Here is a 16,497-nt window from a genome sequence, read left to right on the forward strand (position 1 = left end):
GTTAGCTATGTTACTAAGTGACGTCTTCCCTTTCAACCTCTCTCTCTTTTTTAATACTTCAATAAAATACCCCATCTCTTCTCTTCTCCATAGACACGTAAAAGTTATTCAAAAAGATTATGATGCTTGTATTGGAACTCTTATTCTAAGTTTTCTTTATAAACGATATTATTTTTTAAGTATGGATGAAATACGCTCGAGTCAATAGTGACTATCTAATAAGAGTTGAACTAGCTATCAGTATGTAAACCATCTTTGTTTTAGATTAAAAAAATCGTACAATTTTTCGAACTATGTGCTGTGGCTTGAATCTGTAATTTATCCTATTTACGAGAAGAGTCGATGATTAATCCAATTTTCTCTCATTTTTGTATATGTAATAGTGTGAAATGCATTTTGTCCGTCGTGTACTTGCCTGTTTAGCTTCTTTAACCAACATCTCCGGTTTCCCTCGTACCAAGAGGTCTTGTTTATTCAACTCTAATAATCGCACTGTTTTTTAGTTGAAAGGTTTTTTTTTTCATAAATGTTTAGATTGAGACATGGTACGATGTAAAAACGCATATTCGAAGAATTTTGAATTTCAAAATTAAAATAAAAAGTATAATCTATGATAATTGAACTACGATCATAATAAAAATGAGTTCATACTCATTGCTTTCGAACGTGAACGAATCAATCTTTTTTTTCTTTTTTTTGGAACGTGAATGAATTAATCAACTCAAAGCCAGTGTTCAACCACAACTTTCTCGAGAAATTTGCAGAGAAAAGGAAAATGGATGGATTTAGGTTGAGACAATCAACAAGACACAAACCAACATGTTTTATTACCTCACCTTCCTCGAAACAACATTTGTGTCCTTTCCTTTGTTCTCTGTTGGGCTCTGAAATGGAAAATTGTTCTGCTTATGCTCACACCTCACTGAGCCTTTCCCCTTTTCAACAACTCTCTGTTCTCCAGCCTCCATCTTCATCACTTCCAACAAATTCTTAACAACTTTTGCATTTCATTAGTGGTAAGAATGGTCAGATTTGAAGATTTTGTAACCATTTGAAAACGTCATTTTACGTTAGCATATATTGTTCTCTTCGGTTTTTCTCTTCTGGGTTTTCCCTCAAAGTTTTAAAACGCGTATAGTATAGAGAGGGTATAGCCCTACTCCGATCAATGTCTTGCACAGTTCAGTGACTGACTCTAATACCATTTGTAACAGTCAAAACCACCACAAGCAAATATTGTCCGCATTACTGTGAGATCCCATGTCGGTTGTAGAAGGGAACGAAACATTCCTTATAAGGGTATGGAAACCTCTCACTAGTAGACACATTTTAAAATCATGAGACTAACAACCATACATAACAAGCCAAAACAAACAATATTTACTAGCGGTGGATTTTGAGAGTTACATTTTAGGAGCGGAGCGGAGGAGGTGTCTTGCTTGCTTGAAAACAGATTCATTACTTACTTCTTTTGAAAGCTTTCATCTTTTTCAAAAGGCTTTAGTTTTGTGGCTAAGAAAAAAGTCATCATTTATTATTCACAAATTGCCATATTTTCATCTCTACTTACTTTATCTTGGGTTGTGTTGTGATTTACACGGGGAGTGGCTTATGGGGAGGCTGACTTTCTGCTCTCCTTGATTTGTAGCCAATTTGTTCATGTGGGTTCATTGAGTTACAGGCTATACATAATTAAAAACTCGATCTTGATGATTCTTGACCAAATATTTTAACTAGATTTTCCTCATCACTGATAAATTCTGGTAGATTCCTTAGATTTTGAGTGCAATTTTCATACAGATTTGGGTGTTGGTTGGGTAGTTGATGTCTGATTCATCGATAGTGTTAAAACATATTTGTTTTTGTGATACTTGTTGTCTACGGTTTTGTTGGCTCAATTAAAGTGATACCCAGATGCTGTTTAAGCATGATAGCATAGAATAGCATATGTTGGGGTTTGCGAATTGAAGCTTTAAAAAAAGGGGTTTTAAAAGAGGAGAAAACACTGAGATGGGGCTGTGATTTGGAGTCAGATTTGGTAATTTTTTAGTGTTTTGAAGTCTGTTGGCTATGTCTCCACAGCTGACTTGCTGACCCGGCCTCCGTGGGCTTTGCCGCCGACCAAGGAAACAGCCACTTTCTTGGCCTTTTTTCCCATTTAAAACACTCTTTTTCTTCTTAAAATACTTCATAAACGCATCTCTCTCTCTCTCTCTCTCTCTCTTACTAAGCTTCTGCTTTGGTTTTTTCTTTGAAGTCCTGTTTTTCTCTGTTTTGTGGCTTTGTGAATGGTTCTTCTTCGTGTTCTTGGTGCTTGTTTGAAGTTGTGAGGTGATTTTTGTTGTAATTTTGGTGTTGGGTTTAAGATTTGAAGCTCGTTGCTTGTTTGTGAAGATGAAGTTCATGAAACTTGGATCAAAACCTGATTCGTTTCAGACTGATGGGAACAATGTTAGGTGAGTCATCTGTTTTGGCTTCTTGCATTTCATGTTCTGGCAATGTTGTTGTGATGATCTCTTGGGTTTTTGCATTCAGCTCCGCCGCCGGGAACCGCCGCTTCCCGGCGGTGAGTTGTTTTGATTTAGATGTAAATGATTCATAAAAGGGTTCCATTGATTTTAAACTGAGTTTTGTTTATGTTTTCAGGTATGTTGTAAGTGAATTAGCTACAGATATCACTGTTATCGTTGGGGATGTCAAGTTTTACCTCCATAAGGTATGCTGATTATTCACTGTTGTTTTGATGTTTTTAGACTGCAAGGTTGAGTTTTCCGTTCTGGGCTTTCCCTCGAGGCTTTAAAATGCGTATGCTATGGAGAGGTTTTTACACTCTTATAAAGAATGCTTCGTTCCTCTCTCGAACTGATGTGGGATCTCATAATCTACCCTTTTTAGGCCCTCGTTCCTCTCTCTGATCGATGTGGGACCCCACAATCCATTCTCTTCGGGACATAATGTCCTTGCTGGCACACCGCCTAATGTCCACCGCCTAATGTCCACTCCCCTTCAGGGCTGAGCCTTTTTGCTGGCACATTGCTTGGTGGTGTTTGACTCTGATACCATTTGTAACAGCCTAAGCCAACTCTAGCAGATATTCTCTTTGGGCATTCCCTTTCGGACTTCCCCTCAAGGTTTTAAAACGAGAGATTTTCACACTCTTATAAAGAATGTTTTGTTCCCCTCTCCAACTGATGTGGGACCTTACAATCCACCCCCTTCAAGGCCCAACATCTTCACTTGCACTCATTCCCCTCTCCAATCGATGTGGGACACCCGGGGCCTAGCATCCTCGCTAGAACACTACCTGATGTCCATCCCCTTCGGAGCTCAGCCTCCTTGCAGGCACATCACTCGGTGTCTAGCTTTGATACCATTTGTTACAGTCCAAGCCCACCGTTAGCATATATTGTCCTCTTTGGGCTTTTTCTTCCGGGTTTCCCTTCAAGGTTTTAAAACGCGTATGCTAGGGAGAGGTTTTCACACTCTTATACAGAATGTTTTGTTCCTCTCTCCAACTGATGTAGGACCTCACAATCTACCCCTTTCGAGGCCCAACATCCTCACTTGCACTAGTTCCCCTGTCCAATCGATGTGGGACCCCCTCAATCCCCCCTTCGGGGCCCAGGCATCCTCACTGGAACACTACTTAATGTCCACCCCTTTGGAGCTCAGCCTCCTTGCAGACGCATCACCCGATGTCTAGCTCTTATACCATTTGTTACAGCCCAAGCCCACCACCAGCATATATTGTCATTTTTAGGCTTTCCCTTCCGGGTTTCCCTCAAAATTTTAAAACGCGTTTGCTAGAGAGAGGTTTTCACACTCTTATAAAGAAACAAGAGACAAACATGTAGTCTTTCACATAGATATGTATGATACTGCATAGTTATTGGTGCGCTTTACCCCGTCTTTGAATAGTTTAACCCTTCTCTTTCTCCGGAAAAGTAACTAAAAGTACTGAAATAGAAAGATAATGACTCAAAAGTAAGTAAATACGAAACATAAAATGCTGTATAAGTTGTTGAGCTGATAAATTGGTAGTACTGCTTGTTTGCAGTTTCCCCTTCTGTCAAAGAGTGCTCACTTACAGAAGCTGGTCACAGCGGGCGCTGGGGAGCCGAACGATGAAGTATATATTCCCGAGATCCCGGGCGGTTCTGCAGCATTTGAGATATGTGCCAAATTTTGTTACGGCATGACTGTTACTCTTAATGCCTATAACGTAGTTGCAGCTCGTTGTGCTGCCGAATACCTCGGAATGCACGAGACAATCGAAAAGGGAAACCTCGCCTACAAAATCGACATTTTCCTTAGTTCGAGCATCTTTCGTAGCTGGAAGGATTCAATCATTGTTCTTCAGACAACAAAGGCATTGATGCCATTATCTGAGGAACTGAAGTTAGTAAGCAATTGCTTAGAATCTATTGCAGTGAAGGCCTCCGCTGATGTTTCTAATGTTGACTGGTCTTATACATACAACCGAAACAAACTACTCGACGAAAACGATAACAATCCCAACTGGAATGGCGTGAGAAATCGTAGCGTGCCGAAGGATTGGTGGGTCGAGGATCTTTGTGAGCTAGAAATCGATGTATATAAGCGTGTCATAGCGAGTATCAAAAGTAAAGGAATCGTCCTTAATGATGTGATTGGAGAAGCCTTGAAAGCTTACGCGTACCGATACCTTCCCGGGTTTACCAAAAGCGTGCTTCGATGTGGGGATCTGCTGAAGTATCAATCAGCAGTGGCAACAATTGTCTGGCTGTTACCTTCTGAGAAAGGCAGTGTCTCGAGTAGCTTCTTGTCGAAATTGCTGAAGGCTTCCATTTTCTTAGCTTCTGGAGACGAGACCAAAGACGAGCTCGTTCGACTAATGGGACAGCAGCTAGAAGAGGCTACTGTGAGTGATCTTCTGCTACGAGCACCGGAAGGTGAAGCTACGACGTATGATGTCGATGCTGTGCAGAAAATGGTGGAGATATTTCTTTTGCAAGATCATAATACCGAGATTGAGTCGCTTGAAGAGGGAAATGAGCTCGAGGAGCCAAGAGGGGCACGGATTTTATCAGATGCTACTAAGTTGATGGTGGCGAAATTGATCGATGGTTACCTTGCTGAAATCGCGAAGGATCGTAACTTACCATCAGTAAGGTTCATTGATCTTGCGGAAATGGTATCTGGCATCGCTCGGCCTTCGCACGATGGGCTCTATCGAGCTATAGACATGTATCTGAAGGTATCAGCTCCTTAACTTAGCTTGATATTGTTCAAAGTTTTCGACTTTGCATTTGTTACGACTTAGTCATAGACGCATCATAAGTTATGTTTAATTTTTGACACGACTTAACCGTTCCCCCTTGCTCAAACCGTATGCACTCGATACAGGAACATCCAGGGATCAGCAAGAGTGACAAGAAGAGAATCTGCAAACTGATAGACTGCAAGAAGCTATCTGCTGATGCCTGCATTCATGCAGTACAAAACGAACGGCTCCCTCTACGTATGGTTGTGCAGGTATTATTTTTCGAGCAAGTCAGGGCGTCGGCGTCATCAGGCAGCAGCACTCCCGACCTACCTAAAGGGATCAAGGATCTAACGAGCGGGTCACACGGCAGCTCAAGATCTGCCACGACGAATCCTGAGGAAGACTGGGATGCAGTAGCCATGGCTGAGGAGCTGAAGGCCCTCAAAGGGGAGCTGGCTTCCTTAAGGGTTGCTAATGGTAGAGGAGGTAGTGAGAGGAATGGAGTTGGTAAAAATGGTATTGACAAAGCAGCTCTTAGTAAAATGAAGGGCATGCTGAAGTCAAAGAAGCTTTTCACTAAGCTATGGTCAAGTAAAGGAGGAGGATATGGCGAAAACAGCAGCTCGGATTCGTCGGAGAGCCTCGGGTCTGCTAATCAGGAGGAAGCGAAGTCAACGCCTTCGAGAAACAGAAGGTACTCAGTTTCTTAGAAGTTCCATTTTTGGTGGTTTAGATTCAAACAGGTCTTTTGTGTTTTAGATGAGTGTCCCTTAATAACTAAAATGAGCAAGAACGAAGTATATATATATATATATATATATAGGTTAAGAGTCCGTAGTAGCAGTAGTGTATATCAATTATTACTATTTAAGGGCAGACCTCACCAAAACAAAACCAGAAGAAAAAAAAAGATAAATTTCAAACATCAAATGTCTTTGTTACTTTGTTGCTTATATGGTGAAATCCCATCAAAGATGGATGAGAATCGTTATCTAATAATAAACGTTGTCTTTGCATTCATTTTGGAAGTGTTCATCATAATTTTGAAAGTTTCCATCGGTCTGTGAGGATGAGTTGTTTTTATTTTTTTATTTGTCCCTCCTGTTCTTGGTCTGTGAGGATAAGTTGTTTTTATTTGTCCCTCCCGACCCCCCGAACCGCTCAGATCCCTTAGTGAATAGAAAGTTAGATCTACACTGGATCTCATCAGAATCGACCTATATATCCTTCAAAGTTAGATCTACACTGAATCTCATTAGAATCGACGTATCTAAAAAGCCCGATTGAAACAAGAGAAGCACACACAATCAAATAACCTTTAATTATATATAAAAAATAAAATAATATATATATAAATTGATTTTGCTAATCACATTCTTTACTATTGCTAAATTTAACAATTATATGATTGCATTACAATTTAGTTTTTTTTATTATTATTTTGAATATTCTAATAGACTTCAACCTATTATATTAAGTTTTTAACAACATTCAGTTCAAAATATTTTGAAAATCAGAATAAATTAAGACACTTGAAAATTTGAAGACTAAAATAAATAGAACCCAAAGTAAAGGGCCAATTAAGACACTTGAAAATCATATTAAACCCTCTTTTACTTCATATATTTCTAAATCCTAAGCTCATAAACGATATGAACGCATAAGAGGCATCAAACATCAAACATGCTTAGAAACTGAAGAACAGAAGGAATAATTGTCAAAATAATATCAAGAGGAAGCTCAATTAAGAAGCGTTAAATTTAGTCCAGAACCAAGTGTCAAAATTGTCGTCTAACAATCATTTCATATTCGATACCGAGTAAACAAGAGAGAAAACATTGCTAAACATTGCTAAACATTGAAAAATCTTCTTCAATAAATTCAACCCAACCTCTCTTCCAGAGATGTTAGCTTCTTAGCGGTACTGCACAAAAGAGAGAGTTTGAAGTTTAGAGAATGCAAAAGATAAATGCGTGTCTCATCAAATAATCATAGAGAGCACAAAAACCACTTGCCTTAATGAACCCAATTTCCTTGGCATTGCTACGGAAGCATTGTCTGCAGCACATAAGTCCATACTTTCTGATCAATCCATGGGGATTTCCGCACACACGACTGAAATGAGGATTGAAAGAATGGAATTATTGAAATTCATCTTTCTCCAAAGCCAATTATAATACAAAATCAACCACTACGACATACACTAAGGATAATACAGTGTTCAGTTACTAATGGCTAGACTAGATAACTTATGGGTAATTGCCAGACATGATCTACACTTATTGGGGTTATAGCCTTAAAGGTTTCAGTCCACAGCTCCAACAATAAAAAGATCAGACTTCTTTTCATATACAAGTATAATTTTTAATCATACTAGGGGCATCGATGAGGAACAGTTCATCATCAAGATAGACTTCGAAATTCAAATAACTCAACAAAACAGAAACCCATCCATCATAGAACATCGGTTATAACTTTCCACCCGAAACTATACCTAAAACGATATATGATACGGTCACTATGTAAATACAAGTTCAAAATAGAAATCGTCTGGATGTGTAACGACTCTTACAAAGCAGTAACAACAGGAAACCCCCAAATCAGCACAAAATCTAAGCATCTCATAATCTCATCCAAGTTGGGAAAATCCTGAGGACAACAGCTAAAAGTCATGTTGAAATTAAAAAGAAAAAAGAAAAAAAAAAAAAGAGAAAAGCTAACCGAACGCTTAGGCGTCTGATTATCTAATCGATCCTTTAGCAAGAAAAGTAATGCATATACGTACTCAGCCACACAATATTCTTCAGGTTTCATTACAAACCCCGCAAGAACAAACTTTAGCAATAGAAACAAGCTTAAACATTATTTACTCAGTAGATGAACTTCCAACTCGTTCAAATGAACCAGACAAAAACAGAAAACGAAACTACTGTTCCAGATCCTTCTTCCATCAATTTTCTTGGAAACCAGAGGAGTGAGAAGACATTTGCTTACCAGGTGCGAGAACCAGGGCCATAGCTCTTCGGATGAGAGTTCCACACATTGGAGTGCCCCATGATTGTGAGGTATTGAAGCGCTTCGGAAATCACAACGTGAAGCAGAGATTTTGCGGGGAAGAAGAAGTCGGCAAAAAGGATTGCTTTTATATGAGAAATAAACCCTAATTGTGGTGGCGTTTTTACGATTTTAGTCCCATAAAAAAAACCCGACCCGATTGAAGGAGACGGTTTATGGTCCAGCCCATTATAATATTTTACAATATTACCTGCCAAATAATTTAAAAATAAAAAATATATATGTATATATAACCGTAAGCAAAAATATATATTTTAAAATTAATAATAAATGTAAGCTTGTTTGTCGAGCTCATGAACCAAACAATCCATAAAATTTCATTTATATGAACTATAGCTCAACCCAAATCGTAGGAGTTGGGTTGAGTTGTGTTGATCGTGTTTTCGGATCATTTGATTATTTTTAACGTACTTAATTGAAAGTATAAAAATTTGAACTTTTATCCTCAAGTCGCAATCTTTTTCTCTTTAAAAAAAATTAATTTCTCAGTACGACAAAGTTTTAAGAAGATATTTACTAAGAACACACAACTCGTCATCGAATGAATGCAAGATAAACCATATCGTTGAAATGCAACAATGATGTCTCGAGACGTGTGACATGCAGTACCAATGAAATGTCCGATAAATCATTGTATAGAACTGCGAAGACTGCATCAAAGATGCACTTGCTAGTATTAGTACATTTGAGAATTTTTAATTGGCTAGTTGTAAATAGACACAGACTGTGGAACAAAGGATTATCCCGAACCTATACCGAGGTATTGACAATGATTCTCAAATATCGCAGAACAGAACAAAGGCACAGGGAACGAAACGGGTTACCTACTCTTAATGATCGCAACAAGGAACGGAACGTGTTACCTACTCTTAACAGTTAAAGCGAACCCTTTCATTCCGAATTCTCGAGCCAAGAGAAAAATTAATCCATAGGAGGAAAGAAAAAAAGGAAAAAAAAAAAAACATGTTTGGAATTGTAAATAAATAAATAAATAAATAAAGAGAAAAAAACATGTCTTGGACCAAAAATATAAAATAGAGGGCGCACGTGCGGAATGGAATTGCGATGCGATTGGCCGAGGAGACACACATTCGCAAGAACTCCCTTCGAAGGTCGCTGTTTTGATTTTGGTCTCCAATCTGCAAATCGCCAAAATCAATCCCACCATAAACAATTCAAAGAAACGGCAAAAAGTTGCGAATCTAGATTCAGAAGACGGCGGCGCTAAATCATAGAGCGTTGATCCCAATTAGGCAACACTTCGGTCAATTTTTGTAAGTATCTGAATTGTTTGCTTGCTAATTAGGGTTTTCACTTCCTGTTCCAATTTGGAGTTGTAATTGAATGCTTCATGTTTGCGACACTTCTTTGCATCATTGATTGCTTTAGGATTTTGGTTTTTATTGTTCCGACAATGATAAGAAAAAACCCTTGTCGGGGTACGATTTTCCTGCAATCGATGTTTTGTTTCGAAATGAAATGTAATATGGTTTGTTTCGAGCTGTTCTTCAGTTTGGGGTTTGTTCCTCATGATTTCAAAGTTCAGCAATCGATAATCAAATGTTTTGAAACTTAAGCTGTGAATTTAGGGTTTCTGGCTTTCTGATGAATCATTTCTTGCACTTTCAGTCTACCGATTTGTGGGGGATTCTGAGGGCTTTGTCTCAAATTCAGCCATTGCTGAAATTGCGGCCCTGAAAATGGTTCCCAGGAAAGACAATTCTCGTATAGATACATCTGAGCTGAAAGCTATGATCTATCGAAAGCTTGGACATCAGAGATCGGAGAAATACTTTGATCAGCTCAAAAAACTGTTGAGTTTAAAGATTAACAAAAGAGAATTCGACAAGTTTTGCATTCAGATTATTGGGAGGGAGATCATACCTCTTCATAATCGGTTTATCAAGGCAATTCTTCAAAATGCATGTGTGGCTAAAACTCCCCCTGTTCTTAGCAGTACTAGGAAAGTAGATAGCAATCTCAGTGTAAAGGTTGTGAATGGGTATCAGAGGAGTTGTCTTCAATCACTTCATGGGGATGCATTTCTTTCCTCCCCTCGAAAGGGAAGGTCTCCGGTCAGTAGAGACCGTAAGATTCGAGATCGTCCGAGTCCTCTAGGACCATGTGGAAAGCCCCAGAATATTGCACTTGAAGAACTTGCTTTCAAGGCACAAGAACAGCAAAGTGCAACAGAGTTGCATTCTCTTGGCAGCCGTCCTCCGGTGGATATGGCATCCGTAGAAGATGGAGAAGAGGTTGAGCAGGTAGCTGGAAGTCCAGGAGTTCAGAGTAGAAGCCCGGTTACCGCTCCGCTTGGAATATCCATGAACTTTGTTGGGTCTGGTAAAACTCTGTCTAATATATCTGTAGGAAGAAGAAACTGTCATGTAACAACATGTCAAAACGGCGGCGAGCTACCCGACACGAGGTTGCTAAGGACTCATTTGAAGCAAAAGTTGGAAATGGAGCAGATTGATATATCTGTTGATGGTGTAAACCTTCTTAACAATGCACTGGATGTTTACTTAAAGAGGTTGATTGAACCATGTTTGAGTTTCTCTCGGTCGAGGTGCGAGCGACCGAGATTTACAGACAATCAACCAATAACTGGCTCGAGAATCGCATTGAAGGAACAATATAGGCACAGAGCTCAACGATTGAATGCATCGTTGTTGGACTTTCGTGTTGCAATGCAACTGAATCCTGAAGTTCTTGGGAGAGACTGGACGTCACAGCTCGAGAAGATCAGTTTACGAGTTTCGGAAGAGTGAAGTGGCCGAGTTGATCGGATCTAAATGAGAAAGAGTATAGTAGGATGGATATAGGTAAAAGGTGATCATATATTGTGAATAATTTGATGGGGTTCGGTGTGTTTGAAAGTTGGTTGCTAATTTTTGCGATTCTTGTGAGGAGGAGGATAGGTTTTGTGATCGATTTGGAGCCTTGAATCGAGTTGGTTTAGGTTACATGTAGATAAAGGCTCCAATGATCATTGTCCTGAGGAATGTGTTTATGATATAATAAAAGCATTCAACTTCTGATACTCTTGGGTTCATGTTCTTGTCTGAGATTTCATGAGTGTTCTTCCTATCTGTTCCTCTTTTCATCATTCCTTTTCAAAAACATGATTTCAAAAAAAGGGTTTTTCCTCAAGATGCAGATTTCTCGAGGCTCGACCATGTATGTCATGTCGAAAACGGTAACGGTCCAAGCCTATTGTTAGCCGTTATTGTCTTCTGTGGACTTTTTCCTTTCGGGCTTTCCCTCTTGTAACGGCTCAAGCCCACCACTACTAGATATTGTCTTTTTGAGTTATCCATTTCAGGCTTCTCGATTTTTAAAACGCATTTGTGAGAGGAGGTTCTAATCATCGTTGGCATTCGTTCCCTTCTCCAATATGTGGGAACTGCCAATTCACCTCCTTCAGGATTCAACATCCTTACTAGCACACCACCTCGTGTCCACTTCCTTCAAGGCTCAGCCTCCTTGCTGGCACATTGCCCGGTGTCTAGCTCTGATACCTACTGTAACGTCTCAAGCCTACCGCTATCTGATATTGTCCACTTTGAACTTTATCTCAAAGTTTTTAAATGCGTCTACTAGGAGAGGATTCCACTCGTTATAAAGAATACTTCGTTCTCCTCTCTAACGAATATAAAATTTCACAACCCTTACCCGGGAGAGTTTACACACCCTTCTAATAATGATTTGTTCTATTCCATATGGGATCCCACAAAATCGAACAGAGAACAGTTCTACTCCCCAACCGACAGAGATGAGTGCTGCGCCGAGGGAAAACACCAACCTTCTTCGTCTTCCTAAAAGAATCCGGCGAACGGAAGTACGGCGGAAAGGGCTGAGCTTGCTTCGAGAGCCTTGCAACCTTTCAACTGAGAAAAATGGCGCAAATGCAACAACCCAGAAAGCCCACAGCTTCTACAGAAGACGTCGATCATCTTTTAAAGGTTTAAGGCTGAGAAACAGAAACAGAGAAAATTTTGCGGTTTTCCGGTCACGTTCACCACGCTGGGTTTTCACAGCACAATTGTACCGATGAACAGGTGGAAGTAAAATTTGTTTTCTTTTCCTACTCTCTCGAGTACGATATTACGGATACTCGCCATCTTGTTCATTTCTTTAATTTTCGGCATTTTTTTTAGGAATAAAGCTCTTTGGCTAAGGGAGAGTGACAAATTTATTTTCAAAACTGCGAGTGGGTGTGGATTCTGGCCAAAAATTGGGAAAGACCGTCTGACGTGTCAGGGCAAGTCGACACGTCGGCTGGAGGTCTTTTCGACTCGTCGTTCTGTTGTATTTAAATAGAAATTTGGCCACTAGACTTCTTAGCCCTTTTGTTTCTTCCTACAATTGAAAATGTCCATATTTTTAGATAAAAAGAGAAACCAAAACAACTTATCAGTGAATAATCGATTATATATTTCTGTTTCTTCGGGTTTCATTCAATCTTTTATAATATATTTAGTTTAAGTTAAGTGTCTATTCTAAAAAGGTATAAATTGATTTAGCGCTCAAGGCGAGATGACTCATTTATCATTACGATAATAGGTGTCAAGTGGAACTGCAGTGATGTATGGGCGAGATAGTCATTTATCATCACAATAATAAGTGTCAAGTGATGTATGGGCGAGATGAGTCATTTATCATCACGTGTCAAGTGAAAGTGCAGTGATGTATGCAGCTGAGACATCCTAACAGACCAGTGGACTTGAACCCTATTCCTACATGACCGGATTAGGCACTTGCCAAATATTTTCATTATTCAACTCTTGACGACAAGAAAAAACCATTGTTGAACTCTTTGACAACATGAAAAACAAGACAAGGCAAGAGGCAAATCCATTCATGGTTGTACATCCACCAATTAATAGAACATATTCATGAATAGAGGTTGAAGAGCAAACAAAGTCAATTGGGACATACAGAAACTTAGCTGTTTTGCAAACATGAGTTTTAGCAGGTAGCAACACATTGCAGCAGAAGTATAGAAAGGCAGAGTGAATGAGATGAGATGAAAGTACAAATTTGATAATATTATGTCCTATAAACACCCACCTTGGTTGAATAAGAAAGAACCCATCCCTCACTCATGCAGTTTGAGGAGACTTTGTCACTTTTGAAGATGGGGAAAACAGGAGAAAACATCAGATTTGGGGTGCTTTGCTTCAGCATGCTCCCTACATTTCACCTCTGAGGTTGTGCAAATGAATGTTTGCATGCACACCTTGCACTGCACCATCCAAAAATCACTTCATTCATCAGTTTTGATAACAATAAAGGAACCTATTACCTACTTATAAACTTTGAAACATTCTATAGCATAGTTGAAGAGGCACATGCACGTCAAGATGTACCGGAAGGAAGCAAGTCAGAAGTTAAATTTTCAAAGTGTAAACAGAAAACAAAGAAGATTCCCACCGCTAGCAGATCAAACTACTTTTTGCACAAAAACAAAGACCATACCAACGTTCAGAGTCAACGATTTAGGTAGGAGAGAGAGGGAGAAAGAGATCTACAACCTTTTCTACTCCCTACGGCCAAGATACATCTTATATCTTTTTCCATTTAGTAACCAACCTCCAAGGAATTTATAATAACATATAAAATGTAACACCGAAATGAAATTAAAATAAAATAAAATAAAATAAAATAAATCGGTCCAAGCCCATAGAGGGGAAAATGTGACATTTTGCCCCTCCATAGGGTTCAACTAATAGAGGCCACCAAAAAGAAAGGGAAGACTAGGAGAGGGTTTGGGAGAATCGAGGAGCCGCCGTGAAGACTTCGTCCAGAATCGAGGGGAGTTCTTGAATGTTGACTAACCTTTACAAATCGGGATCTAATGTTTGAATACGTTCATCTAGGGAAGCTGACTTCGTGAAGAAACTTGGCAGAAATTCGAAAATCGTCCGAGAACGGTAAGCGAACTTCTATGGCTCAAATCTCGTTCTATGTTGAGGCTAAAATCACGAAGAAAAAAAAAATACCAAGACGTAGCCCTCAACACGTTCTAGAACTTAGTTGAAGGAACCATATCGATCCGAGCTCTGGATCAAAAGATATGAAAATAAAAAAATGGTGGATCGGAAAAGGGCTACGGATTGCAAGAGCGAGAGAGAGAGAGGAAAAAAGAAGAAGAGGCGGCAGGTGGCGACACGCCTTGAGTGTCGGCTGGAGCGACGTAGCTCCAGGGAACGGTGACACATGTCACCCACAGAAACCAGGCCGAACCGCAGTGAATCGAACCACTGGCCGACCCGACCCGCAACTGCGTGAAGCGGTCCACGCATGGCCGTCGCGCGTGCAGCCTGCGACTGGCGTCCTTTCCCGCGCGTGGTTGGCGCGTCAGAGGCTCGTTTTTCATCCGTTTACCTTCTATTTGTCTCGATTCCTATTTTAATAATAATTTTATGTGAATAGGGACCTAATCGAGGATAATCAGTGTTTTTAGGACACCTTACGAGCATAGAGACACTAGCGATGGGGCACACGTCAACCAAGTAGGTCACCACATGGAACTTGGGAAGAATACTTGTAGGAATCACTTTGATATGCATATCTACGACAAGTTAAACATGTTTTATGCTTCCGCTTCGTGTGTAATTGTTTATGCATGCTGAGAGGAGGATGGGAGAATTGTGATGTAACGGCCCAGATCCACCGTTAGCAGATATTGTCCTCTTTGGGCTTTCCCTTAAGGTTTTAAAACGCGTCTACTAGGGGAAGGTTTCCACACCCTTATAAATGGTGGTTTGTTCTCCTCCCCAACCAATGTGCGACATCACAATCCACCTCCCTTCGGGGCCTAGCGTCCTCGCTGGCACTCTTTCCTTCCTCCAGTCGATGTGGGACCGCCCCCAAATCCACCCCCCTTTGGGGCCCAGCGTCCTTACTGGCACACCGCCTCGTGTCTACCCCCTTCGGGGAACAGCGAGAAGGCTGGCACATCGTCCGGTGTTTGGCTCTAATACCATTTGTAACGGCCCAGATCCACCGCTAGCAAATATTGTCCTCTTTGGGCTTTCTCTTTCGGGCTTCCTCTCAAGGTTTTAAAACGCGTCTGCCAGGGGAAGGTTTCCACACCCTTATAAATGGTGGTTTGTTCTCCTCCCCAACCAATGTGGGACATCACATGTGAACTCTGCGTTCCGAGTGTTGATGGATGTTATCACCCCGTTGAGCATAATTGCCTATTTTTGCATAAGCTATATAATGTATATGATTCTTGATGCTTGCTTCCTCTTGGTAATGTTTAGGAGACAGTATAATATTTAGGAAACGTTTTAGAAATAAGCCTAGGGATCCAGAATTAGAGTGGCCAATCACTGAGCTTAGATCGATCCCTCCCCTAAGAGTTTAGCAGATCACCACGGTAAACGTAGTACCTTAGGGATGTTCATAGGTTGCTAGTTGTCTGAACGGTGTCTATAGTTTCGTTATGGACTTAGGAAGTATTCAGCACACCCCTAGGTAAGATACCATGTAGTCTCAGTTAGCCATGTAGAGGTAGTGCCTCATAGAGAGACACCGGTTAGTTCAGCTTAGCATAAGGAACCCCTAAGTACCAAACGAGAGGACGGAGAACAATAGAAGTCCCAAGGGGAAACCCCCAAAGGTCTACCCCATGAGACCTTCTTCACGGTGGTTACCCCGGTGGTTACCCCATGAGACCTTCACCAAGATATCACTAATCTCCCTTGACTTGTGAAGCACAGCACATGAACAAATAAATTTCAAACATGTCATGTCTAATGTAATTAATTATCAGCAAGAAAGATAGATATCCTAATTCAGATTCATACAAAGCTAGATTTGACTTGAAGTATAATGCTTGACCCTCTCCTAAATGTGTTGATAAGTTCTTGGTAATTAACAATGGGGGAAGGAAGATCTCCACTCAATTTATTCATAAAACTCAAACCGCGGTAATAAACTTGGATAATGATAGACGACATGAGTTTTTCAAGGGGTTTGATAACGATCCAGTTTCTAGTTTCCAGTTTTTCAAGGGTCTTAGGTTAACCCTGTAACTGTTAGCCTGTAAGCATGACCACCAAAGGAGTCGATGCACATATCTCCTCTAACGAGTCACGCTACAACGATAATTCAGCCCAAGACGGAGTTCGAGACATTGGGATATAAATTGTCAAGGCACAAAA

The 16,497-nt window shown here is 40.2% G+C and overlaps 4 protein-coding genes across 4 annotated transcripts in view; 2 read left to right on the forward strand and 2 right to left on the reverse strand.

Annotated features, from left to right (window-relative positions):
* Positions 1 to 1,491: 1,491 nt before the first annotated feature.
* LOC111809809 (BTB/POZ domain-containing protein NPY2-like) lies at positions 1,492 to 6,265 on the forward strand. Its single transcript, XM_023696239.1, has 4 exons — positions 1,492 to 2,456; positions 2,647 to 2,716; positions 4,058 to 5,236; positions 5,386 to 6,265. Exons 1-4 carry the CDS (start codon positions 2,395 to 2,397, stop codon positions 5,953 to 5,955), a joined length of 1,881 nt encoding a protein of 626 aa, XP_023552007.1. The 5' UTR covers positions 1,492 to 2,394; the 3' UTR covers positions 5,956 to 6,265.
* Positions 6,266 to 6,956: 691 nt separating this feature from the next.
* LOC111809795 (40S ribosomal protein S29) lies at positions 6,957 to 8,403 on the reverse strand. Its single transcript, XM_023696223.1, has 3 exons — positions 8,240 to 8,403; positions 7,261 to 7,360; positions 6,957 to 7,169 (listed from the first exon to the last, which is right to left on the reverse strand). Exons 1-3 carry the CDS (start codon positions 8,299 to 8,301, stop codon positions 7,161 to 7,163), a joined length of 171 nt encoding a protein of 56 aa, XP_023551991.1. The 5' UTR covers positions 8,302 to 8,403; the 3' UTR covers positions 6,957 to 7,160.
* A 991-nt stretch (positions 8,404 to 9,394) lies between these two features.
* On the forward strand, positions 9,395 to 11,363 carry LOC111809727. Its single transcript, XM_023696124.1, has 2 exons — positions 9,395 to 9,594; positions 9,950 to 11,363. Exon 2 carries the CDS (start codon positions 10,021 to 10,023, stop codon positions 11,089 to 11,091), a length of 1,071 nt encoding a protein of 356 aa, XP_023551892.1. The 5' UTR covers positions 9,395 to 9,594; positions 9,950 to 10,020; the 3' UTR covers positions 11,092 to 11,363.
* A 1,804-nt stretch (positions 11,364 to 13,167) lies between these two features.
* The window catches only part of LOC111809939 (uncharacterized protein At2g23090-like), a 29,378-nt gene continuing 26,048 nt past the window's right edge, over positions 13,168 to 16,497 (reverse strand). Inside the window, exon 6 of the mRNA XM_023696416.1 lies at positions 13,168 to 13,568. Coding sequence (XP_023552184.1) covers positions 13,449 to 13,568 — 120 coding nt within the window. The 3' untranslated portion in view covers positions 13,168 to 13,448. The remainder of the gene's footprint in view (positions 13,569 to 16,497) is intronic.

Source organism: Cucurbita pepo, chromosome LG14 (genome assembly GCF_002806865.2).
Source record: "Cucurbita pepo subsp. pepo cultivar mu-cu-16 chromosome LG14, ASM280686v2, whole genome shotgun sequence".
In the NCBI taxonomy this organism is placed as follows: Eukaryota; Viridiplantae; Streptophyta; class Magnoliopsida; order Cucurbitales; family Cucurbitaceae; genus Cucurbita; species Cucurbita pepo.